The sequence below is a fragment of the Pinus tabuliformis genome, chromosome 7 (assembly GCF_031772625.1).
Source record: "Pinus tabuliformis cultivar Carrire ecotype Pingquan chromosome 7, CPIR1, whole genome shotgun sequence".
Taxonomy (NCBI): domain Eukaryota; kingdom Viridiplantae; phylum Streptophyta; class Pinopsida; order Pinales; family Pinaceae; genus Pinus; species Pinus tabuliformis.
This window is the reverse complement of record NC_142293.1, coordinates 848,010,166-848,036,689: the sequence shown is the minus strand read 5'-3', so window position 1 is coordinate 848,036,689 and position 26,524 is coordinate 848,010,166. Positions and strand designations below refer to the sequence as shown.

Below are 26,524 nucleotides of genomic sequence, written 5' to 3'. Positions count from 1 at the left end.
GGATGGTTGAACCTGTCATCTTGTACATAGTGTACCACCGGGGGAGGGTGAGTCACCCTGTGGTCACATTTTGCTCCACTAAGTACCCAGTGCCCCTGTGGAGCTCCCACAGCTCAACACATCATACTTGACCCTTATAAGAGGGTTTCTGAATGACACCAAGTCATTCTCGGAAAGTCAGGAATTTGACCTTTCCCAGGGGCTTTATCAAAATTTCTACGACATGTACGCCAGTCTCAATATGATGGAGCATCCTTTCTCATCAACTTACCATATCCTAGATAAGGCAGTATCTGATGTCTATCTGCTGGAGCAATCATCGAATACAATATTCCTCAATAATCAAATCCCACCTCTAGTTATCACAGAGAATCACAGTGGTATTCATCATGTGTACAAATAGCTCACTTAAGAGCTTCTGCAACCATGCAGCTTCACACGAGATCATACTCGTAGCTTTGTATTCAGTCTTGGAGATGTTTATAGCAACCGATTTCTGCTTCCTACTCATCCATGATATCGAAGCAGAATCCAAAGAGAACCAACACTGAGAAGTGCTCTAGTGATCCTCCACACTTCCTACCCACTCATCATTCAAATAATCATGCAGTTTCATATTTTTGGCAGTGTATCTCAATCCATGAGAGATTGTGCCCCAAAAATATCTCAAAATATTCTTAGCACCAATCCAGTGAGGCTCAACCAAATATGAGCTCACCATGATAACTGCAAAACATATGTTCGGACAGAAGTTCACCAAGAACACCAACGCGAATGAGTTTATGAAACTCAGAGGCATTTACCAAATATGGTTCGACATCACCGCCATATAACTTCTGAAAGTTAAGATCCTCGAGGTAGTCACTGGCTTGTAGTTTATCATTCCACATCCAGAATCCAACTCCCTCTTACTTCTGCAAATGAGAGGGTCTGCACCTGTCAGAAATAGGTCGTCCTCATAAGGTGCCGGTATGAGAGGTCTATCATCCACAACCTTAAGGTAATGGTTTGGATCAATTTCACTCCTAGTGAATCTCAGCTTCATCAGACAGCTATCAATCCTCTCATACTACGCTCAGGGTGTTTTTCTTCAAGCCATAGAGGGCTTTCATCCACCTGTATACATGAGATTCCTGATTATGAATCTCAAACTCCTTGAGTTGTTCCAAACTTGTGGACCTGCTACATGAAGGGAATGGTCCCCTTGTAAGATTTTCTTTTGGTACATCTCAGACTTGTACTTTCATGCTCTTTTTGAATTCAGGCATCCCTGTCACCATCTAACTCATAGACCTTTGATTCTATGTGTCAATGGACATGATCTTGAGTGGACTTCCTGCAACTTGATACAATCCTGAACTCAAAAACATATTTGAAAATTCTATTTTCAAACACGTACCTTTCCATCGATGAGTGCCACCTTGAAACCTTTGACTTCCATTGTTGAAATGGACACCAGGTTCTTCTTGCGATCAGGTACATAAAAGAGATTCTGTAAATGAATTGAGTTACCCTCATTCAATTGAGGGATAACATTCCTGACACCCCTTCTGGGATAGGTGGCATCGGCTCCAAGTATAATCCCACGATTGTTTCCATTTTTACCAAATTAGAGAGTGCACCCATCTATCCTATGAAGTGCCTTGAAGCACTATAATCAATAAGCCAAATTCCTAAAGAATATGAAGAAGAGGGCCAATACAAGATAACGCTCCTTTATCTTATCAGAAACAACATTTGATTCTTGATACCTGGGGTTTCTTGCTTTCTTTGGAGAGTCGACCATTTCCTTGATGCCCTGCATTACCTGTCATTCCTTTGATCATAGAAGATGTCCCTGGAATGATTGTTATCTTCATCAAGGGATGTGTCTCTACCATTCAAACACTCCTTCGAATAATGGTCATACTTATTGCAACCAAGGCATCCGCCTTTCCTTCCACCCTTAGATCTGAACTTCCAAATGAAGTGATCTTTAGGAAGGCCATCAAAAACTTCCACTGTGCCATTTTGATAATATTCTCTGCTTCGACTTCACCCTCGGTGAATTTGAAGAGGGAGGAGGAGTCAATTGATCCTTTTGTCCTTTCCCAGATGTCTTCGACGATTGCTCTTTCACTCTTTCTTAGGCATTATCTTCACCTCAGCTCTGATACCATGTTAATTTTAGGTATGTTCTATGCTTAGAGCAATTTATTTCAATTTTCACTGTTAGCTCTATATCTTTTCCAAAATAGCAATCACATTAGCATTAAAGTAAACTGCAGATAGAACATAAACATAAATCGCAGAAGACAAGCCAATACAAGAGGACACAAGATGTGGCACTAGCCAGGGACAAACCCCAATGTGGGGAAACCCTTGATCAATTCTTCTTTTATGTTCTTCAATAGTTCAGCAAAGAAAGAGAGAGAGATAGTACATTTACAACAGAAGTCAACATTTTGACTTTCTATATCTATATGAGATCAGTTGAAGACATGTTGCTTCAATTGATTCTCCAAGGTGACTCCTTATCATTGCTGCATCTTGTCACTTGCTGCTCTATCTATCCATGCTACACTTATCATGACCATGCTATGCACTTCATGGTGCTACTCCTATCACTGAGCTACTCCAATCATTGAGCTGCTCTTTATCACAGATCTGCACCAAATGTTGTACTCATTGTAGATCAGCACTCAATGACTTCTATGATGTAGTCAACATATAGCTTCCATCATCACTTTGCTGCCCCCATCCTGCTGCAACCATCACCATGTTGCATCTTTGTTATCTGACTAACCCTCAACATAGTATCTCTATCCATCTGATAGGCTCAAGCATAATAATATTGACTGTGTTGTTAGTTCTTTCAAACACCCAGTTGTTTATAAGTTGATCTAGAGCATATGCATTCCTTCACTATATAGCAATGTCTTATCACCATGCTGTCACCTATAGCAATCCGAGTTTATGCTTTATCATGACTGCAGCGGATGGGACTTCTTGATTGCGGATTAGGGCTGCGTATGAAGCTCCCTTGGACAGCATATAGGTCCATTTCATAATTCAGTTGTAAGGGCTTCCTTCAACTATGTCTAGGCTTCATGACTGTGGCAAAGCTATGGCTAAGTCTCCTTGCTAGAACGGCAGCTACATCATCTCCTCTAGGACTGTGTATAGATCCTCTTTCTAACTGTGGATAAAGAGTCTCTTTCTTGCTTCGTATAGGGTCAATAGACAGTGGATTTAGGCCTTCATTTAGGGCCTATATTAGCCTTCTTCTCATCTGCAGATTAAGCCTTTTGAGACAGTGTATAGAGGCTTATTTATGCTGCTTATAAGTCTCCTCTTTTCTGCGTGTAGGTGTCCTCATAAGCCTACGGCTAGGGCACATATTTATTGCGGCTATGGCTACAACTACGACTTCATTATGATAGCGGCTAGGTCTCCTCTCTAGGGCTTCGATTAGATGTCTCCCTTGACTGCGTATTAGGTGCTCCTCCTTGTTGTGGATTAGACCTCTCTCAACTGCAGTTACGACCTCCTTTAGTCAACAGATTAGGGCTTCTTTAGACTGCGTATAGGAGCTCCTCAAGAAAGTAGATAGATCTCCCTTCAATTTGTGGCTAGAGGTCTCCCTTTGGCTACGGCTAAGGTATCATCCTTTATGCGGCTAGGACATCATCTTAGGCCAGCGTATACTCTTAGTGTCTCTCCTTCACCAAAACCCAAATACATGGAGAGGAGGAGACCACATGAAGAGTATATGTGTGTCAAATGACTTCAAGTCCTCTTCTATTTATACTAAAATGTAGAGGTTGAATAGACATGACTGTTGGGCTTCTGAGCCTACATAAGCTGCTGGCCGACTTGACAATTTGTCCATAATCAAAATAAATTCATATCTTCATAAATAATTTATGGAATCAGATGATTTTTAGATCAATCTTACACCTCTCAATGAGAGGGATCCAAAAAAATATGAGTTGCCATAAATAAGATGACCCACATGGAGTTTGGCCCTAGTTTCCAAATTTAACACTATCATTTAATTTTACATTTTATAGGCCTCATTTCTTTTCAATTTAGTCTATTAATGTGACACATCTAAGTGGGTCAATACAGCTCATTTCTTATATAATAAAATAGTATTGATTCCCATATTATGTCTATTATTCAAACAACACATTAAACACGCCTATAAATGACCAAAAACTTTAGCATTGAAATTATATCTTGTACCTATTATAGCAATGCCAATATATATAGATGGATATTAGTTGTATCAAAGATTGTAATAAAGTAATTGGTACTTTTAAAAATGCATGTGAAACTTATTATGAAATTTGCAAGTGAATGAGAAGAAGAAGTACAAGAACCAAAAGTTTTCAGATTTCAATCAATTTTGTAATTAAAAAACAACACTCTGTTCTGATAAGTTATAAAGAGAACAATAAACTTGTCCTGACGATGAGCCACACTTTCTAGCTCGAAACGCGTCGACAAAGATCTCCCTTTATGTGATTTACGCCGAAGCTCTTCTTACAATTTTAATATTGTGAATAAAATGAACAATTATGAAAACCTACACTCTTTTAAATTTTAATATGTTAGAATATTTTAATGTTAGTAATATGAAATTTGTATAATAATAATATAATATAAAGGTAAAATAAATTTCATATAATTTTACACATAATTATTTCCAAATATTAATACAAATTCAACTTCTTATTTAATTTTAATAAAAAAACAATACTCCCTTACCATTTAGTGAATAAGAAAATAATATTTTAATATAATTACTTTAATAAAAATAATATATTAAACAAATTTAAAATAACCATAATAATAAATTTTAGTGTATTAAAACAATTATATATATATATATATATATAAACAATTAAAAAGCTAAAATTGATGTTCAAAAAGTACATGAACCTTTTTAGTATAAAAAAAATTCAATTTTTTTTATGTAATTTGAGTAAATTTAATAATTAAAAACATTTCATTTTAAAAAATTATTTAAATTAAAAAAATGCGTAAATAACCATATTAGATTATTACATAACTTGAAAATTTTGCATATAAATAAAACCCAATATGTACTTATTGTAAGAGAAAATGATCATATTTAAAATAAAAGTTTGAATTACATTGCTAATGCCTCAACTCACAAAAAAGAAAAGAAAAAAGCATATAGCAATATGAGAATGGTGTTTCGCACAAGAAATAGGACTGGTAAATCCTTTTGTAGGAGCAAAGTTAAGTCCAAGTGACAAATGACTCGATCATTTATTTATTTCAATAAACATCTACAAAATTGATATATCATCTATCTATTCCCATGAGTAACATAATTGATAAATGGCTCAATTACTAAATCGATATATATTTATTTATTTATTTATAAATAAGGGTTGGGTTCTTTATAAATCAAGATCTAGGTTTATTTATACTATGGTCAAAAGATTCTTCTCTCAAGGAACTATCATTCATATTCTATCTTAGTCCTGATGATGGACCTCCTTTGGGGTTTGAAACGTCGACAGAATAAAGACAACACTGTGGATAATCCGGATCATGCTACTCTAGAAAACTACCACAGAAGCTTGAAATCTAACATAACTTCCCTGTACGGAGGGGATACATGGAAGGAGATCTATTTTCTCGAAATATTAAGGATAAAAATTGAGAGGAGAACTGCTGACCTGCAATTTATAAGGGTTGGCTTCTTTATAAATCAAGATCTAGGTTTATTTATACTATGGTCAAAAGATTCTTCTCTCAAGGAACTATCATTCATATTCTATCTTAGTCCTGATGATGGACCTCCTTTGGGGTTTGAAACGTCGACAGAATAAAGACAATACTGTGGATAATTCGGATCATGATACTCCAGAAAACTACCACAGAAGCTTGAAATCTAACTTAACTTCCCTGTACGGAGGGGATACATAGAAGGAGATCTGTTTTCTTGAAATATTAAGGATAAAAATTGAGAGGAGAACTGCCGACCTACAATTTATAAGGGTCGGCTTCTTTATAAATCAAGATCTAGGTTTATTTATACTATGGTCAAAAGATTCTTCTCTCAAGGAACTATCATTCATATTCTATCTTAGTCCTGATGATGGACCTGCTACTCCAGCTACAAAATTGATAAATCATTGAGATGAAAACTATAAAATGGATAAATAGCTCCAGATCATTTAAACACCCACAAGAATCCTTCTTTGTCTCTTTATCTCACCCCCAAACATACACATTCTCTCTCCATCTCTCCCTTATCACTCCCTCTCTCTTTCCACTTCTCACTCGCTATGTATTTCTTCTTCACCCCCTCTCTCCCCCTCCAACTCCATCTCCCTATCCCTCCCTCCAATCCTATCTCTTACCCCATCTCTCTCTCTCTCTCTCTCTCTCTCTCTCTCTCTCTCTCTTTTCCCTCCAACCTTGTCTCTTCCCCCATCTCTGTCTTTCTGTCTCTCTCTCTCTCCAATCATCTCTCTCTCTCTCTTCCCTCTAATCCAATCTCTTCCCCATCACTCTCTCTCTCTCTCTCTCTATCTCTCTCTCTCCAAGTATGTTACTATATCCCTCCCTCTCTCCGTCTCTCTCCTCCTCTCCCCCCTTATCTCTATTTCTCCTTCTTTATCTCTTTATCTCACCCCTAAACATGTACACTCTCTCTCCACTTCTCACTCTCTATGTCTTTCTTCTTCCCTCCCTCTCTCCCTCTCCAACTCCATCTCTCCATCCCTCCCTCTCAATTCCTCTCTCTCATCCTTCTTCTCTCTCCCTTTCTCTCCTACCTCCCTATCTCTTCCCCCATCTCTCTCTCTCTACCCTCCTATCCTCTCACTGTCTCCCTCCCTCTTTCCTTCTCTCCCCCCCCCCCCCCCCCCCCCCCATCTTTGTGTCTCCCTCTCCCTATCTTACTCTTCTCTACCTATCTCACTCCTCTCCCTATCTTAATCTTCTCTACCTCTCTCACTCCTCTCCCTCTCTCTCTCTTCATTTCCACTCTCCCCTCTCATTCAGCTTATCTCGATCTCTCCATTCTCACTCCCCCTATCTATGTCTCTCTCTCTCTCTTATTATGTTACTATATCCCTCCATCTCTCCTTCTCTCTCCTTCTCTCCCCTCTTATCTCTATTTATCCTTCTTTGTCTCTTTATCTCACCCCTAAACATGTACTCTCTCTCTCCACTTCTCACTCTCTATGTCTTTCTTATTCCCTCCCTCTCTCCCCCTCCAACTCCATCTCTCCATCCCTCCCTCTCTCCCCCTCCAACTCCATCTCTCCATCAATCCCTCTCAAGTCCTCTCTCTCATCCTTCTTCTCTCTCCCATCCTCTCCTACCTCCTTATCTCTTCCTACATCTCTCTCTCTCTACCCTCCTATCCTCTCACTAACTCCCTCCCTCTTTCCTTCTCTCTCTCCCCCCTCCATCTTTGTGTCTCCCTCTCCCTATCTTACTCTTATCTACCTCTATCACTCCTCTCCCTCTCTCTCTCTTCATTCCCACTCTCCCCTCTCCTTCAATTTATCTCAATCTCTCCCTTCTCACTCCCCCTATCTCTCCACCTCTATCACTCTCTGTGTTAAGCTTCACAGGACTCTCTCATTTTCGATTTTACATGTCCATTATTCACCCCACAACAAGGGAGGGTAGTACAAGATTCGAACCCAAGATATCCGGTTCGGTGAGACTTCATTCCACAGCCATCACCACTTGAGCTACCCCAAGTGGACAATAATAATTTAATATTAATATTAGGGTTAATAATGGTTTTTTTGCATGGTATGATAATAATTTGGCCCATGGTATTTGGCCCATAGACTTTGCCTAAATAAAAACTCTTTTTTGAGTGTTAGTAAGTATAAAGAGGTTTATGGAGTAAATATAAAAAGTAGTTTTATTTATTTACCATACCTCTTGTTTATTAATATTTTTATTTATTTATCATATCTTTTTTATTTACCATGGTATTTGGCCCCTATGGGCTTGATATATAATTAGATGTTGATTTTTAATATTATTTGATATATTCTTATTTATTTACCATACCTCTTTATACCTCTTTTCTATTTATTTATTTACCATACCTCTTTTATAAATATGGTCTTTGGCCTCGTATTGATGAATTCTTTGATCAAGTGAAGGGAGCGACCGTGTTTCCAAAGATCAGGTTACCATCATATTAGAATAAAGGAAGAAGATATAGCTAAAACAACCTTTAGAACTCGTTATGGGCATTACAAATTCGTTGTATTACCCTTCGGGCTAAATAATGCTCCCGCTACCTTCATGTGTCTCATCAACGGCGTTTTTCATCAATATTTGGATAATTTTGTATTGATTTTTATTGATGATATACTAATCTACTATCAGAATATAGAAGAACATAAAGAGCACCTACGTAATTTCCTGCAAACTTTGAGGGAGAATCATTTGTATGCCAAGTACAACAAATGTTATTTCTTAAAAGAGAAAATCTAGTATCTAGGGCATGTTATTACCAAAGATGGAATTGTTGTTGATCCGGAGAAAATAAAAACTATAATGGAATGGCCAGTGCTAAAGAACGTGGGTTATATAAGATCATTTACGGGTATGGTCGGATACTATAAGCGATTTATTGAAGGATTTGTAAGAGTGGCATATCCCATTACCTCTCTGCAAAAGAAAGGAAAAACTTTTAATTGGACCATGGATTGTCAAAGAAGTGTTGACCAACTTAAACATTTACTTACCACTTCACCCATTTTGAGCATTGCAGATCTGAATAAAGATTATGTGGTTTCACAAATACCAGCAAGTAAGGTGGAGGTTGCTTACTAATGCAGGAGGGAAGGGTTATTACCTTTTAGTCTCGGAAACTTAAGGAGCATGAACAAAAGTATTCAGCCTATGATTTAGAGCTAACAACATAAATTCACGCGTTAAAAATGTGGCGAAACTACTTGATGGGTAAGAAATTCTTATTAATGATAGATCATCATAGTTTAACTAACTATTTTAAGCATCCCACTTTGAATGCTAGGAAATCCCATTGGGTTGCCTTCCTGAGTGAATTTGACTTTTAAATCAAGAACTTGAAAGGAAAGGAGAACCGAGACACGGATGCCTCAAGTTGGAAAGTAAAATGTATTTATGAAGTCTCTTTCAGTGAAATGCGTACCACTTTTAAAGAGAAGATTAAAGACGCAGCAATACAGGATCCTGAATATAAATTTTTATGGCAGCAAGCTAAAATTTTGAACAACAATGAATAGCAGCTGGGGTATGATGTAAATCAAGAAGGTATGCTCATTTATAAAGGAAGAATGTATGTGCCTAACCAGGAAAATATTAAACAATTGATTTTAGACGAACATCATAAAATTCCTTATGCAGGAAATCTCAGATATCAGAAATTAATCACTGCACTCAGAAAGGAATATTTACGGCCTGGTATGAAGAAAGAAGTAGCTGACTATTTGGCTCGTTGTTTGGAGTGTCAACAAGTGAAAGAGGAACATCGACACCCATCTAGACTACTCCACCCATTCCTTATTATGGAATGGAAGTGGGAAAATATTTCCATCGATTTTATTATAGGACTAGCTAAGTATAAAAAGTAGAATGAATCAATAATGGTGGTAGTAGACAAGTTGAGCTAAAACAACCTTTAGAAATCGTTATGGGCATTACGAGCTAGTTGTATTACCCTTCAAGCTAACTAATGCTCACGTGACCTTCATGTGTCTCATGAACATTGTTTTTCATCAATATTTGGATAAGTTTGTATTGATTTGTATTGTTGATATACTAATATACTCACAGAATGTAGAATAACATAAATAGCACCTACGTATTGTCCTGCAAACCTTGAGGGAGCATCATTTGCACGCCAAGTACAACAAATGTGATTTCTTTAAAGATAAAATCCAGTATCTAAGGCATGTTATTACCAAAGATGGAATTTTCGTGGATCCGAAGAAAATAAAAACTATAATGGAATGGTCAGTTCCAAAGAACGTGGCTGATATAAGATCATTTATGGGTCTGTCTGGATACTATAGGCGATTTGTTCAAGGATTTTCCAGGGTGGCATATCCCATTACCTCTTTGCAAAAGAAAGGAAAAAATTTTAATTAGACCATGGATTGTCAAAGAATTTTTGACAAACTTAAACATTTACTTACCACCACACCCATTTTGAGCATTGCAGATCTGAATAAAGATTATGTGGTTTGCACAGATGCCAGCAAGGAAGGTGTAGGCGGCGTACTAATGAAGGAGGGTAGGGTTATTGCCTATGAGTCTTGGAAACTTAATGAGCATGAAAAAACGTATTCAGCCTATGATGTAGAGCTAACGAAGGTAATTCACACATTAAATATGTGGCGACACTACTTGATGGGTAAGAAATTCTTATTAATGATAGATCATCATAGTTTAACTAACTATTTTAAGCAGCCCACTCTGAATGTTGGGAAAGACCATTAGGTCGCCTTCCTCATTGAATTTACCTTTGAAATCAAGCACTTGAAAGGAAAGGAGAACCGAGTCGCGAATGCCTTAAGTCGGAAAGTAAACTGTATATTTGAAGTCTCTTTCAATGAAGTACATACCACTTTTAAAGAGCAGATTAAAGACACAACAATACAGGATCCTGAATATAATTTTTTATGGTAGCAAGCTAAAATTCCAAACAACAATGAACAACAGCTAGGGTATGAGGTAAATCAAGAAGGTATAGTGATTCATAGAGGAAGAATGTATGTGCATAACTAGAAAAATATTAAACAATTGATTTTAGAAGAATATAATAAAATTCCTTATGCACGACATCCCGAATATTATAAATTAGTCACTACACTCACAAAGGAATATTTCTAGCCTGGTATGAAGAAAGAAGTAGTTGAATATTTGGCTCATTGTTTAGAGTGTCAGCAAGTGAAAGAAGAACACCGACACCCAGCTAGACTACTCCACCCATTTCCTTTTCCGAAATGGAAATCGGAAACTATTTCCATCGATTTTATTACAGGACTACCTAAGTCTAAAAAGCATAATGACTCAATAATAATGGTAGTAGAAAATTTGAGCTAAAACAACCTTTAGAACTCGTTATGGGCATTACAAGTTCGTTGTATTACCCTTCAGGCTAACTAATGCTCTCGCGACCTTCATGTGTCTCATGAACAATGTTTTTCATCAATATTTGGATACATTTGTATTGATTTTTGTTGTTGATATACTAATCTACCCGCGGAATATAGAAAAACATAAAGTGCACCTAAGTATTTTCCTGCAAACCTTGAGGGAGAATCAGTTGTGCCCCAAGTATAACAAATGTGATTTCTTTAAACAGAAAATCCAGTATCTAGGGCATGTTATTACCTAAGATGGAATTGTTGTGGATCAATAGAAAATAAAAACTATAATGGAATGACCAATGCCAAAGAACGTGGTTGATATAAGATCATTTATGGGTCTGGCCAGATACTATAGGCAATATATTGAAGGATTTTCCAGGGTGGCATATCCCATTACCTCTCTAGAAAAGAATGGAAAAAATTTTAATTGGACCATGGATTGTCAAAGAAGTTTTGATCAACTTAAACATTTACTTACCACTGCACCCATTTTGAGCATTATAGATCTAAATAAAGATTATGTGGTTTGTACAGATGACAACAAGTAAGGTGTAGGCAACATACTTATGCGGGAGGCAGGGTTATTGCCTATGAGTCTCAGAAACTTAAAGAGCATGAACAAAAGTATTCGGCCTATGATTTAGAGCTAACGGTAGTAATTCACGCATTAAAGATGTGGTGACACTACTTAATGGGTAAGAAATTCTTATTAATGATAGATCATCATAGTTTAACTAACTATTTTAAGCAACCCACTCTGAATGCTAGGCAAGCCCGTCGGGTCGCCTTCCTGAGTGAATTTGACTTTGAAATCAAGCACTTGAAAGGAAAGGAGAACCGAGTCACGAATTCCTTAAGTCAAAAAGTAAACTTTATTTATGAAGTCTCTTTCAGTGAAGTTTCTACCACTTTTAAAGAGCAGATTAAAGACGCAAGCTAAAATTCTAAACAAAAATGAACAACAACTGGTGTATGAGGTCAATCAAGAAGGTATACTGATTTATAGAGGAAGAATGTATGTGCCTAATGAGAAAAATATTAAACAATTGATTTTAGATGAATATCATAAAATTCCTTATGCAGGACATCCCATATATCAGAAATTAATCACTGCACTGAGAAAGGAATATTTATGGCCCGGTATGAAGAAAGAACTAGATGAACATTTGGCTCATTGTTTGGAGTGTCAACAAGTGAAAGCCGAACACTAGCACCCAACTAGACTACTCCATCCATTTCCTATTCCGGAATGGAAATGGGAAACTATTTCCATCGATTTTATTGCAGGACTACCTAAGTCTAAAAAGAAGAATGACTCAATAATGGTGGTAGTAGAAAAGTTGAGAAAATTTCCTCACTTAATACCAGTACAATCTACTTACAAGATCGTTCAAATTGCTAACATATTCATGCAAACTATTTTTAGATTACACAAAATACCAAAGGTTATAATTTACGACCGTGATGTAAAATTTACATCATCTTTTTGGAAAGCCTTATTTTGAGGTTTAGGCACACATTTAGTGGAGTTTGCTTACAACAACAATTACCATATGTCTTTGCAAATGAGTCTGTTTGAGGTGTTATACAAATTAAAGTGAAGGACACCCTCGAGTTGGGACGACCTAGAAGATAAATTAATGCTAGGCCCTAACATGTTAAAAGAAATGGAAGATATGGTTAAAAAAGTATGCTCCAATTTAAAGACCGCTCAGGACTGACACAACAATTTTGCTGACCAGAAGAGAAGTTTTCGGGAATTTTAAGTTGGAGATCATGTTTACGTTCATGTATGAGCCAAGAAGAGTACCCAACAATGGGGAGGGTGTGCTAAATTAGTACCCCAATTTTGTGATCCTTTCCAAATCCTGGCTCGAATTGGACCGGTGGCTTATCAGCTTGCTTTGCCTAGCGATATACGTGTGCATTATGTTTTTCATGTTTATGTGTTAAAAAAATACATATATGATCCTAACCATATAATCAATTCGCAGGATATACAAGTAATTTAGATGAATTCCGGAGGAACATAGTATAATATAAATAAATTGCAAGGCTGACTTCCAAAGGAAAGGGCTGACTAAATTTATTTATTTTTTATACTATGTGTAGGTCGAACCGAAAGGCGAGTTCTTGGTCGAGCACCTAGGTATAATCGATCGAAGAGAAGTAATGCTACAGAAACGAGTTATCACCCAAGTTAAAGTGCAATGGCAACACTTTGGGCCAGAGGAAGCCATCTAGGAAGATGAACAAGTTATGAGGGAGGCTTTTCCAAATCCATTTATAGTAGAGAAACATTAGGATGATGTTTAATCTTGGGGGGGAAGATGTGATGTCCCCAGAAATTGTAAATATTTAATTATTGTAGTTAAACAAACTCAATACTATTATAAGTTTATACATTTATTTATTTTGATTAAGCTATGCAGGAAGTGAAATGTTGTAATAATGAAAATTATGCATTTCTCACATGTCAGGTAGTTAGGATAGGTGGTTACCTATCCTTAACTACTTCCTTGAAGATTTATTCTCAAGGAATGGATCAAGAGGGTATGCATACCTAAGGTCAAGAAGAAAAGAAAGGAGGAAAGGTTGAACTGAGAATGGGAATACCGTGCTGATATGTCAGACTGATCATGAAGCTAAGTCTGGTTAGGATGAGATAGTTGTGGCAAGTTAAGACTGATAGTCTCAAGAAGAAATCCTGCATGTGAGGAATAGCTCAGGGGGAGACTAAGGTTGGAATAGCTGGTCTCACGGTTGGTAGAAAATTAGCAAGTGATTTAAGGTCTGGTATTGAACAGACGACAGGAAATTAGTGAATGTTCAGATAAGTATATCCTTGTGCTATATAGGTAGCAGGCCTACTATATAGTTGAAATATTTATTTTACTCAATTAAAAGAACAACTTGCTCTCTTAAATAAAAGATTTATTATTACTATTTTGCATAAAGAAAATATTAACAAATTTGTTGAAAAAATTAAAGAACAATATATAATCCTCTAAATAGGGATTGCAGGAGATTTAACTTACTATCATAAAAGGAAAACAACTCAGGAATTAGTCCCTTCAGGAAAAGAGAGTAGGAAACCAAAGTGTACGAATAGTACTGCTAAAAACAGAACAAAACATACATAGCTTATAATATTTACATCTTAAATGTTACAATGTAAATAGAATTTTCCAATAATGAAAACGTGTTCAGCATGGAGTCTAGGTTACAATTCTAACACTGAGAAGAGACTAGAACCATTCTAATTATTGTTTTAAACATACTTGAGATAACCATTATAACTCTATGCGAATACAAAATTGCAAAACATCCAAATATTATTCAGACTAAAACATGAATTAAACCTTCAAAACTCTCGGCACTATTATTATATAGGAGTAGCAAATAACTATACAATCTGAAGAACGAGAGTCATTTGGAAAAAGAAACAACAATCCATTCATATATTCGAGGGATTCGCCACATTAAGGCAGGGACTTTCTAGGTAGTCCTCGCAATTAAATCTTGGCCTAACACCCGGTAAAACCAAGAATCAAGTCGGTTTTGATAGACCCAGTCGAACCCAAAAAAAACTTATAAACAAAATAGACAGCTCTTGAACGTCTAGACGAAACCAAATGCCGACAAATCAGTTTATTACAACCAAAGACCATTCAATTTCAAGAAAAATGAGCCTAAGAATGTTGCGAGCTAGAGCTAATAGTTTCAACTGAAGATTTAAATGAAATAGCAAATTCCCTCTTCTAACACTAAACCCCAAGTGGGTATCACAACTTGGGAAATGCACTTTACTCGGCAACCAGGCATGGTTGTAGTCCACAAGGCTCAACATACCAAACAACAAACTTGAACCCCAACATTCATTCCAAACAAGGAAGGGCGATGAAACCCTCCAGTGGTTACCTAAGCAAGAGAAATGAACAAAATTAGAATAGTAAATTTAATAGAGGAAGCAAATAAGCATATACATTTGAGCACATAACTTTGTACCTGGGGATGAATAGTCGTTTAGTCACCACCTCTGAAGATGAGATTCAAACAAGGAATATGGAAAACCTGTAAAGGAGAGAAACCATGAAATTAGTTACAGCAAACAAAATAGAAGAAAATTGTAATGTAAAACCCTACCTGTGTGAAAGACTTGGAGCTCTAGCCTAGAGCCAGTCAACCTTGCTGAAAGCGAGGAAATTCCAAGGAAAATTTGCATCTGAAAGCCATAGAAAAACGAGATTCTTCTTCCACGGTTCGATGTGAACGCTTTCAAGATTGCCATAGATGTGGAGCTCATATCGAGGCCAAGTTGGACAATTGCGCCACAGTCCGAAAACTCCAAAACTGTATTATCGCCAAATCTAGGGTAGCCATACCTTACAATTAGAACTTAAGGTATTATTTAATGCCCATTGTTAAGCCATACGACGATATGTAATGTCAAATTCTCAGAGAATTTCATGTACATTGTTTACTGCAACTTTAATTCCTACATTATAATCTCCTACCAGAGTAAGCCAATTTGAATTACTATTGACCTTCATGAACACCATTACACTTGGTTAGAAATGGAAGTTGTTTTCATATGTTAGTGTACATTGAGAACTAAGAAGAATTGTGACTTGCATATATAATGCATGATACCTCTTAAGTTTGTAAGAACTTCGAGTTGACATAATAAAGTCAAGGCCTATAAGACTATAGCATTATTGCTGGAATATTGAGGGTCATCACATCCCTCATGTAGGGATACATGATGTATAAGGTACATGAAAGGAAGGGGATATCATATTAATTGGTTGTAGGGGGGGGGTCACTGATGCCTCCTAACACACTAGGAATTATGGAAGTAGGTCTTCTCACTCTAAATGAGCCATTTTCATTTGACATCATATGTAGGCTATGTAAAAGGAAAGATGGATTGTTGAAAGGAGGTTCACACACCTTAAGAAGAAGGTTAGTAGACTCCTTGAAATGTGTGCTAAAATTTACCAAATAATTTTCGTTAGTGAATTCAATCTTTGAGGTGTCAAATTCACCTAGATTTAGAGTATAAGCCTTTGTAGCTATATGTGTGTCATATACTAAATCATTGAGCATTATTATTATGGTTCGATATTTTTTAATTTTGATTCTGAGTGTAATATTAATTGACATTAATACACTTAAATAACCTTTGTTGAGAAGGAACCAATTTACATTGGGTTGGGTTTCTATATTGCATATACATAATAAAATAGATATGCACTTTCTTTGATTAGCTAATAGCCTGAAATTAAAGTAGGAGACCATAAAATAGAGTGTGTTTTTAAAATATGGTTAACCAGAAATATAGGTCGAGTCAAAAATAGGTTAGAATTGAAGTGATGACACCCTCATGAAACTCCTAGCTTAGAAATAGAAAAAAACCTCTAAGAATAATACTGGAAGTCAAAGGATAAAGTGATAAGGTAGAAGGAAATTCCCAAAAATATGAGAGGAAGTGTGCATTAGTGATTAGAGACCCTATGGATAAGGTAACATGTACTAATAAATAGGAAATAACCATGCCACTATCGATTTAGTGCCCAGTCACTACCATATTTCATCCTAGGTGGGACTCCCTACTAAAAATTATAAAATGATAAAAATAGAAGCTAATACTAAATGGTAGGGAATGACTAGTAGGTGAAGAGGTCATATGTGGACCTAATTATGTATATGTAAGGCCATAAGTATGCATTTAACCCAACAAAGTTTAGTTTTAGTTTCATAGTGAATAGTTAGTTGGAAATGCATAGAAAAATCCATCACCAATGATGAAAAAACATCGAAATAGGTGCAGGGAATTAGAATGTATCAATTATTAATGTTCCCTATTAGGGTGCATTAAGAAAAATTTAGTTAGATGCTATCTTCTAGTAAGGAGTTAGAAGCACTATAGGTGAAGAAATTATTTGTGCAAATGGACCTTTTCTAGAACTATTGTCAAACATAGGAACATGTGAAGGTAATTAGGTAGAAATAACTGAACATTAATATTTGGGTGGATTGATGGCATCCCTAAAGTAGGAATACTTGATGTCTAAGGTACATGGATGGGAAGGAATGTCTTCTAGATTGGTGGTTGGGAGGGCTATTGATGCCTCTAACCCATTAGGATGGAGTAGGTCATGTCATGCTTGATGAACCATTTTCACTTGAAACCATTATGTAAAAGAGAAAGTGATTGCTCAAACAAGATACACACCATCAAAATCAAACGATTAGTTGGCTCTTTCAAATGTATTTCGATATTGATGAGCTATTTTTTGTCAATGATCTTTGAGGGTTGAAATTTATTTAAACATAGAATATAAGCCTCTACAACTATGTGGTTATCATCTACCAATACACATAGGCATCATTATTATTGGATATCCTTATTGGCATCATTATTATTGGATATCATTTAATTTTACATTTTATAGGCCTCATTTTTTTTTCAATTTAGTCTATTTTATAAGCCCAATATGTACTTTTTTTTCAATTTAGTCTATTTTATAAGCCCAATATGTACTTCATGTAAGAGAAAATGATCATACTTAAAATAAAAGATTGAATTACATTGCAAAGGGGCTAGTGCCTCAACTCACAAAAAAAAAAAAAATAGCATATAACAAATACCACAAATAGGACTGTTATATCATTTTATAGGAGCAAAGCAAAGTCCATATAAAACATGACAAATGACTTGATCATTTATTTATTCCAATAAACATCTCCAAAATTGATATAACATCTATTTATTCCCTTGATGAGTGACAAAATTGATAAATGACTCAGTTACGAAATTGATATATCATTTATTTAATTATTGCAATAAACAGCTACAAAATTGATAAATCAATTATTCATTGAGATAAACACCGACAAGAAAATATAGCATCTATCTATTCCCTTGATGAGTGACAAAATTGATAAATGACTCGGTTACGAAATTGATATATCATTTATTTATTGCAATAAACAGCTGCAAAATTGATAAATCAATTATTCATTGAGATGAACACCCACAAGAAAAAGTGGATCAGTAATTTACGGTTACAATTACAAAACAAAATGGATCAATAACTCGCCCTTACAGCAACAGTAGATAGTCTATCGATCAGTTATGAAGTGAACATGATTGAGCAAATGGGTGGAACAGCAGGAACATGATAAGTAGTAGACAACAAGCAATACATCAGTTATGAGTTGAACAGTCGGCTGGAGCAAATCCAAGAACAGATTTCTGCACATCATACTGAAAGAAGAAATTTTGTTGCAGAAGATTCCCAATTATATTTGGGGACCCATCCTCAATGGATTTGAACCCTACGCATCCCACTCCTTCCTCCACCTCCAATACGTAGTTGCCAGAAGGCGGACTAAACATTTTCCCGCCGCCAAAATCAATTGACAAAGTGGGCAATTTCAGATTCTTCACTCCAGATGTATTAAAGCACAGATCAAACTGCGCGGGATCTTGTGTTGTAGCCCTCGGATATGCAATGGCCGCACCAAGAGCCTTCATTATTACATCATATGCCTCTTTTCTGAAATATGTCAGAGAAGTCCCAGAGTCTACAATGGTCCCACCATTACCGGAATTATTATCCATCTTCCAAGCATTGCTGGATATGGGAAGACTCTTTCCATCAATCACCATTCCTTGGACTCCAACATAATAATTGGGTGTGCCTCCTTTCAGAATAGGGGTATACTGAACGGGCTTCTTTAAAAACTTGGACGACTGTTGGAGAATATCTCCGAAGACCAGCGAGTTTTTCACTGTGAGGGGATTCAGATAGTCTCTTAAGCAAAAAGAAAACTTACCTCCATATAAAGGGAGAGTTTGTTGAGCAAATGAAGTGAAACCTTGACCTAATCCCAGCACCCCTCCGGAGCTCACAGGTGAACCCGCAGGCTGGTTCTCCATTCCACATCCCATCAATACCGTTGTTGCCCCGGCACATTAGCTTTGTCATCCGTGGAATTCAAGGTTATGTTTTCCCTGATATAAGGGCCGCTGGTGGTGGTGCCATCCATGTAACCCTGGCTGTACCTGCACGCCTTCATGGAACCATAACATGTTGTCGTGGGGGCTAGTACAGAAACTGCAGTGCAATCTTTGGAAGTACAGGGAATATATGATAAAGAGGAGGATTTGGTGGATTGGAACGTCGGAAAGGGCTTTGTGGTAGCTGATCCGATATTGGGATTGCAATTCACCCACACAAGATCACTGCCTGTGTCTGGAACCATGAGAACCTTCTGAGGAGGGGTTCCCACGCTGAGGTCTACGAAATAAAGAGCCAAACCCATGTCTAGTGCATTTCAAAGCCTGAAGTTCCGAGCTTCCTGTGATGATAAGTCGAAGTATTATTATTCATGGATTGCGAGGACCTTGTAATTCGCATGGAGTCCACACGTAAAAGTGCCTGTATCATGTCATGCCTGCTTCTCAACTGCTTTTTGTGGATCATTTTCATCTCCATCTTCACACTTATATCTTGACCTCCATTTGCATGTTGCAGCAAGAAGAGACAGTGCAGGATGTATAGCAAGAGAAGCATGCCGTGTTTCGCCATATTTCTGATATGCAGAATCAGTGTCACCCCGAGTATCACCAAATCATTCCATGCGAAAATGGGAGGTCATGATTTAAAATTTATACCAGTTTACATTGACAATAAAACAATAAATTACAACTCCTTTCAATAAACCGTCGGCCAAAATAAAACAAAAACTGTGAGCCTGGTATCAACAACTCCCCAACCGTCTTCTTAATAATAATAAATACAAGTGGACACTTTTTGGTTATTTTATTTTTCCCTAACCATACCCAGTGAAAGTGTTATAATATAGCTCATATATATATTCTATTATTTATTTAGTTATCCAATTTTTTTATTATAAAAAAATGGCTGATTTGTGGCCTATTGTTAAGTTACTTCGCACACTCCGGTAAACTAAAGTAGTAAATAATGGGGCATAAACTAACTAAAGGATTGACGGGATCCCCTATCTCACAAAAATGGGTTTTCATTATAAACTTAAAAGAAATGCTCTTTGCTTTCAAAAATCAAAATCAAAATCAACTTTTCTTACTTTATTTGGCTTTATTATTTTTGCTAAAACCAACATGAAACATCATTAAACTCTTCCCACTATACAACGATATTCTTTCCATATATATTTATATATTTAAAACATGAAATTTGAATTAAAACATGAAATTTGAATTCTGGTTTGAATTTTAAATATATAGATTTTTATTACCATAATTATATGAATTAAATGGCTTATTTAATTAAATGGCTTATAAATATTGTATCAATTTATAATAAACATCAAAACATTTTTTTTAAATAAATCATAAAAATTAATTAAATTATAATTTTATTTAAAATAAAAATTTTATATTTAATGATAAAAATAATTAATGTATAAGTTAAACATGTATAAATTTTTAAAATACATCTAATAAAATTCTTAATTAGGGATTCACCTACACTTTATCATGGAGATTCTTAATTTGTAAATAGGCTTTGCTATAATACTATGAGACAATATCATGGTTTATCGATACCACATGCCAAAAAAATGATACTTCATTTCTCATGATACTTTTTCATATCACAATTTTTTTAATTAATTAATTAAATTAAAAGGGAAAAAAAGATAACTACTTAGGAAATAAATCTTAAGTTTTTATCTGTATATATTTTTAAAAATATTCTACAATATTTTATGGAGGTTAAATTCCTACAATCTACCTAATATAAGTATAGATAGTTAAATTAAAATTCTAAACACGCCTAATTAAAGAAGAAATTATAAGTGGACACATTTATATTTTTTACTATTTTGGTTTTTTTCATAACCACCCAATAAAAATGTTATAATAATTTATAATAAATTCAATTGTTTATTTAGTTAGTTAGACCATGATTTATTAAATAATAATTAATTTTTCCACTCATTAAATTATTACATACACATCTATAAACTAAGTACTATTTATTCCTTACACCTCCATAAACTAAGAAATAGGTTGACAATATCTGGGTCTCACAAAAATGGGTCCATGCATTGATAAATTATTTTTATTAACAAAATTCTTTCAATTCAATGATATTAGTTTTACCATTTTTTATATTCATCTAATAATTTGGCTTTAAGAACAATATGAACCATTATTAAACTTTTCATAATATAATTGTCTAACTACACAAGCATACTCATGAATTTTGACTTCTTTTTTGTTGCATAGAATTTAATTGTATGGATTGGTACAAATTTCCTAAAGAATAGTTCTCCTTCATTTGAAATTAACACAAATATGGCATGAAAAAGGATGATGTATCATGGAGGATGGTGGGGCATTTGTCACTGCTTGCAATGAATGGAGGAGACTTTCCATGCCACCGCCCATCTATATTCCCTATAAAAGCTACTCATCAATTAGAATTCATAGTTATGATAACCTCCATGTTGTAGGACACTCCATCTATGTCTATGTCCACTTATTCTCCTATGTTTAAGGCTATGCTCCAACTCCTCATCATGATGGATACGGCTTGTGCCTTCTCACCTCTGCTCTATTTCCTTTTGGTAATTCCCTTGTTTCCTAGCTCCAAAAGTACCTTTCGTAGTTGTTAGATTAACCAACATAACTCTGCTCTCAATCCTTTATTTTCTTTGGTGTTGGTCCTTTGTAATTCGTACCCCTTATCAATTCATTTACATCACCATTATTCCTCTCCCCACCTCATTTCATTCTCATTGCTATTCCTACTCTATTTCCCCACCATGATGAGGCACAAGGCTCATTGCCAAAGGGAAGTGATAGTCAAGGCACACATGATGGTTCACTTGACATGAAGTTTTTATTAGAATACTTCATCAAACATCTAGCATAAGCCCAAGCCCCAAGGGTTAGCTCAACTAGTCGAGTCTCGTTGCTAAGTACCTCTCCGATCAGGACGTCACGCAGTCAATTCTCCTCGACGCCCTTGGGGTTAGGCCCTGCTGATATGGTCGAAGGGCTTTAAAAGGTTCCCTTCTGGGTTGATTTGCCCAGATTTTCCGTGGATGTAGCGGCCACCCTTGAACCACATCTAAAAAAAAAAATCTAGCATAAGCCCCTAGAGGTTAAGGAGGAGATTATTCATGAGCATCACTATCGTTTGAATTCTAATATTCTTGCAAATATTGTAGCTTGGGTCTCAGTTACTAGCCATACTTATGGATGCCAAAGCCAATACCTTTTCACTATTGACTTATTATAGAAGATGAATTCTATGTTGGGAAAAAGTATCCTTGAGACAAGTTATGTGAAGAATGAAATTCTTCTTATGTTAGATGGCATGCAAGTGCTACTAAAGGATATAGATCACCATGTAGAAGCTAGTCTTGCCCTAGGAACAAGTCCAAGAGCTATTGATGAAGCCTAAGTCACTCTTATAGAGGTGGAGCCGTTAGAATCCTCCTCATTTTGTACATGCATACTAATCATTTGGCTCCTTTATTTGTAAGATTTAGTTATATCTACTAGCATAGGCAAGTTTAGGAATCTCAAACTCCTTACTCTTTCCATGTTATGCACTTGTTATACAACCACATTTTGTTTTATTTTGAACCTCGATGCATCGCTAATGGTTTGGTCATTTGAGTGGCATACCAAATTCCTTTCAGCATATGATTTGATAAATGATCAATGAAGTTAACTTCTCACCTTGCCCCCCACCACACCCACCCTACCCATAGAGATGGCTAATGCAAGAGGTCAAATGAGAGTACAAATGGTTGACTCTGGAACAACATAAATGTGAACTTGGTAGCTTGGACTAAAGAACACTATTCATACATGGTGATGACGGGCAAGGCATCACCATAACCCATGTAATCAGCAGGGTCACAGACCTAGTGAAGTATTGACTTTGGGTAAGGAATTACTTAACTAATCTTGATGGTTTGGCTCTGAAGGTAGGTGGAGAAAAATTGTAAGTTAATGACTCAAACATATGTCATGTTTAAGGGTGTTTGATGGCTACCTTTGTTGATCCGAATTGGATCCTAGAACACTCTTTAAGTTTTCATGAACTCTATAAAATTCATGCCAAAGTTTCAAAGTCTTATAAAGATTGAGCTTATCAGAGATATCCTTGTAACAGTTGCGATTTGTGATCAGCATGGAGCAACGAGGACCCTCGGTCAAGCGCGTAGACCATCGGCCCATGGTAACGCACGTTGTCACGAATTAGCAGAACAGAAGGTCATTTCAAGAAACAGGGGCAGTTTCTGATCGCAGGGCAAACCCCTCAAAGAAGGAAAATCCCAAAGCGCCCAGACCCAAAAAATCATGAAATGCAATGGATATCGTGCTGATTCCATCAGAAGCGGGGCCCACAAAAACTGGCAAAATATCGGAAGGGTTTCGAGTGGTAAGCAGTTTCAACCGAGTCCCGCCTGATGCCACACAATGGGTGCCACGCGTCCGGCGAAAGAGAGAGAAAACAACTCACATCGAACAGGTAAACATCATGTTACTTACCCGCCCGATATGGACGGAGAGCATAGGATCTGGAGGCTCCAGATCGACGGCGGAAATGCGTTCCAATGGATGGCCGGACCTGATGAGGTAAACAAACAGAGTTGTATAGGATTTGAAGTCCAACGTGGATGATGTGTTGGCAGAAGGACGTGTTTTGCAGGCATTCTTGGAGTTAACAGAATCAACGGTCGTTTTGAAAACATCCAAGAGAACTGACACTCGGTTTGTTATGAAACAAGTGGCCACCTCCCTGTGAGGTGTTATATAGTGATGATGATGCAGAATAGATGAATTCAAACGGGCAGAGGCAGGGGAACTAGAAAGCTGGGAAGCGGAAACGAACAGTCATAAAGCAGATTGGCTTTAAAGCCATGAACTGAGAGAGAGAGACAAGTAAGTTAGAAGCAGAAAGTTGAGAGCAAAGAACAGAGAGAAGAAGTCGAGCTGACCTACATGAGCAAATTCAGCATCAAGTCAGAGACAGAGACAGAGAGAGTCAGAGAGTTTGTGTACTCCAGAAAAAGGCTTGAGAGGTTCAAGAAAACTCCTCTGTAAATGCCTGTCATGTATTGAGTCTCAGATTGGACTCATACCATTGTGACCCATAGGAAGTCGAGAATCAATAAAGAGAGTTTGTGTACTCCAAAGACTTAGGGAATCCAAGTACAGTCTTGCTGATTTCTATCTGTTGAGTGAGACTCAAATTGAGCTCACTATTGTAAAAATTCTGCTTTGAAAACATAATAGAGAGGCCACCACTGAAGGCTGGACCAGGAGATGTAGCCCAGGAGTATTGGGTGAACTCCTTATTAAACTTGTTGTGTTTATATGTTTTGCCTGTTGTGTTTTCTCTAACTACTTCAGTGTCTGTGTATTTTGCAATCTTATCGATCCGTTGCATAAAGTAACATAGGCACATCCATGCACATGAGTCTGTAATACCTTATTTTTTGTCTTCAATTAATTTCAGATCAAGTGGTATCAGAGCTCTAGGTTGTTAAGGTTAGACAGGCTTATGCTGGATTTTGTTGTTGAATGCTAACTAGGACAAAGCTCAAATAAGGAGAAGGAGAATTGGTTGAAGCTAACCAAGAAGTTGGAAGAGTCTACCCTAAGAGGAAAATGGCAGAAGAAAGTCCCTTGGAATTAGACTCCGAGTTCATGGATAGTTTCATGACCATGAGAGCCATGGTGGAGGAAATGTATAGAGAATTTAAGAAAGGTAGAGATGAAGATTCATCAAACTCCAAACAAGATAAAGGAGTAGAAGAATCTCTCCTCCATGACCATTCTAAAGGAAAAGGGAAAGAAGAAAAGTTGCCCACACCTCCTAATAACCCTGAAAATAAAAAGAAAACATCTTTAATTAAATTAGATGTTAAATTTGATTTGTCGATATATGATGGAGAGTTGAATGTAGAGAAGCTGGATAATTGGATTAGACAGATTGATGTGTATTGCAGGGTGCAAAGCATTGATTCAAACAAAAGTAAGATTTAGCTAGCTAGCCTACGCCTTGGAGGCACTACCTTGGTATGGTGGGAAGGCAGGACACAATCTGACATGAAGAACCATGGTAAAATCCTTTCTGTCTGGAGTGAATTTGTTTCTGCAATTAAAAAGAAATTCTATCCACTAGCTTATATGTAGCAAGCCATGATGAGTTGGCAAACTCTTCACCAACTAAAAGGGCAAAGTGTACAAGATTACACTCAAGAATTTAGAAAAAGAGCTTTGATTCTAGGAATTTCTTTAGACTCACCTGAAACTCTGCTGAAGTATATAGGTGGTCTACATAGCTATTTAAACCACACCATTCTCATGTTTAATCCCACTAGCATAGATGAGGTATCTGTTTAGGCTACACATCTAGAGGCTAGAGGCAAGAATGTGAACCCAGAAGTTGGGGGATCATCAAAACCCACTGCAAGCAAAAACAAGGAAAAGAAAAAGCAGAAATGGAAAGAGAGGAAGACAAATGCTATACAAAAGACCAAGCCTTTGTACACTCACTACAAGAAGGATGGACATGATGATGAACACTGCTGGATTCTGCATCTGGGTCTGAGACCCAAGAAGTTCGATGGCAAAAAGAAGAAGATTGTTGCAGCTATTCAAAAGGATTTGGGGTCGGAATTAGGAGATGAAACAACAATTGCAGCCACAGGTATAAAAGGTTGTCTGCTTTAGAGAATGCAGAAATCAAGAAGCAGGTACAGGAGCTGCTCGAAAAAGGGTTCATAAGACCTAGCACATCACCATGTGGGTCTCCAATTGTCTTGGTGAGAAAGAAATATGGCTCATGGAGAATGTGCATTGATTACCGAGCACTAAATAAGATAACGATCAAAAATCATTATCCCCTTCCTCGCATAGATGATCTATTAGATCAGTTGAAAGAAGTTGTTTACTTTTCCAAGTTGGACTTGCATAGTGGCTACCATCAGGTCAGAGTTGCAAAGCAAGATGCATGGAAGACTGCTTTCAAAACAAAGCAGGGATTGTATGAGTGGTTAGTTATGCCTTTTGGCTTAACTAATGCTCCTGCTACTTTCATGAGAGTAATGAATGATGTACTCAGGCCTTTTATTGATGATTTTGTCATTGTATATTTAGATGACATTCTTATATTTAGTAAAACATGGGAAGAACATTTGAAGCATGTCAAGCAAACTCTAGATGTTTTGAAAAGAGAAAATCTCTATGTTAATCTCTCAAAATGTGAATTTGGCAAAACATATTTGAATTATTTGGGTCATATTGTAGGGGATGGTGAATTGAAGATAGATCCCTCTAAGGTTGCAGTCATTGTAAACTG

At 36.6% G+C, this 26,524-nt stretch overlaps 1 protein-coding gene across 1 annotated transcript; it reads right to left on the bottom strand.

The window, feature by feature from the left end:
- Window positions 1-18,351: 18,351 nt before the first annotated feature.
- LOC149250283 (aspartic proteinase NANA, chloroplast-like) lies at window positions 18,352-19,098 on the bottom strand. The gene has a single exon (XM_089453605.1). The coding sequence runs from the start codon at window positions 19,096-19,098 to the stop codon at window positions 18,352-18,354; it is 747 nt and encodes a 248-aa protein (XP_089309731.1).
- Window positions 19,099-26,524: the final 7,426 nt, after the last annotated feature.

Bases quoted from the DNA above. Each gene is read 5' to 3' on its own strand.
- LOC149250283 (XM_089453605.1), bottom strand. From the start codon at position 19,098: ATGGGATGTGGAATGGAGAACCAGCCTGCGGGTTCACCTGTGAGCTCC.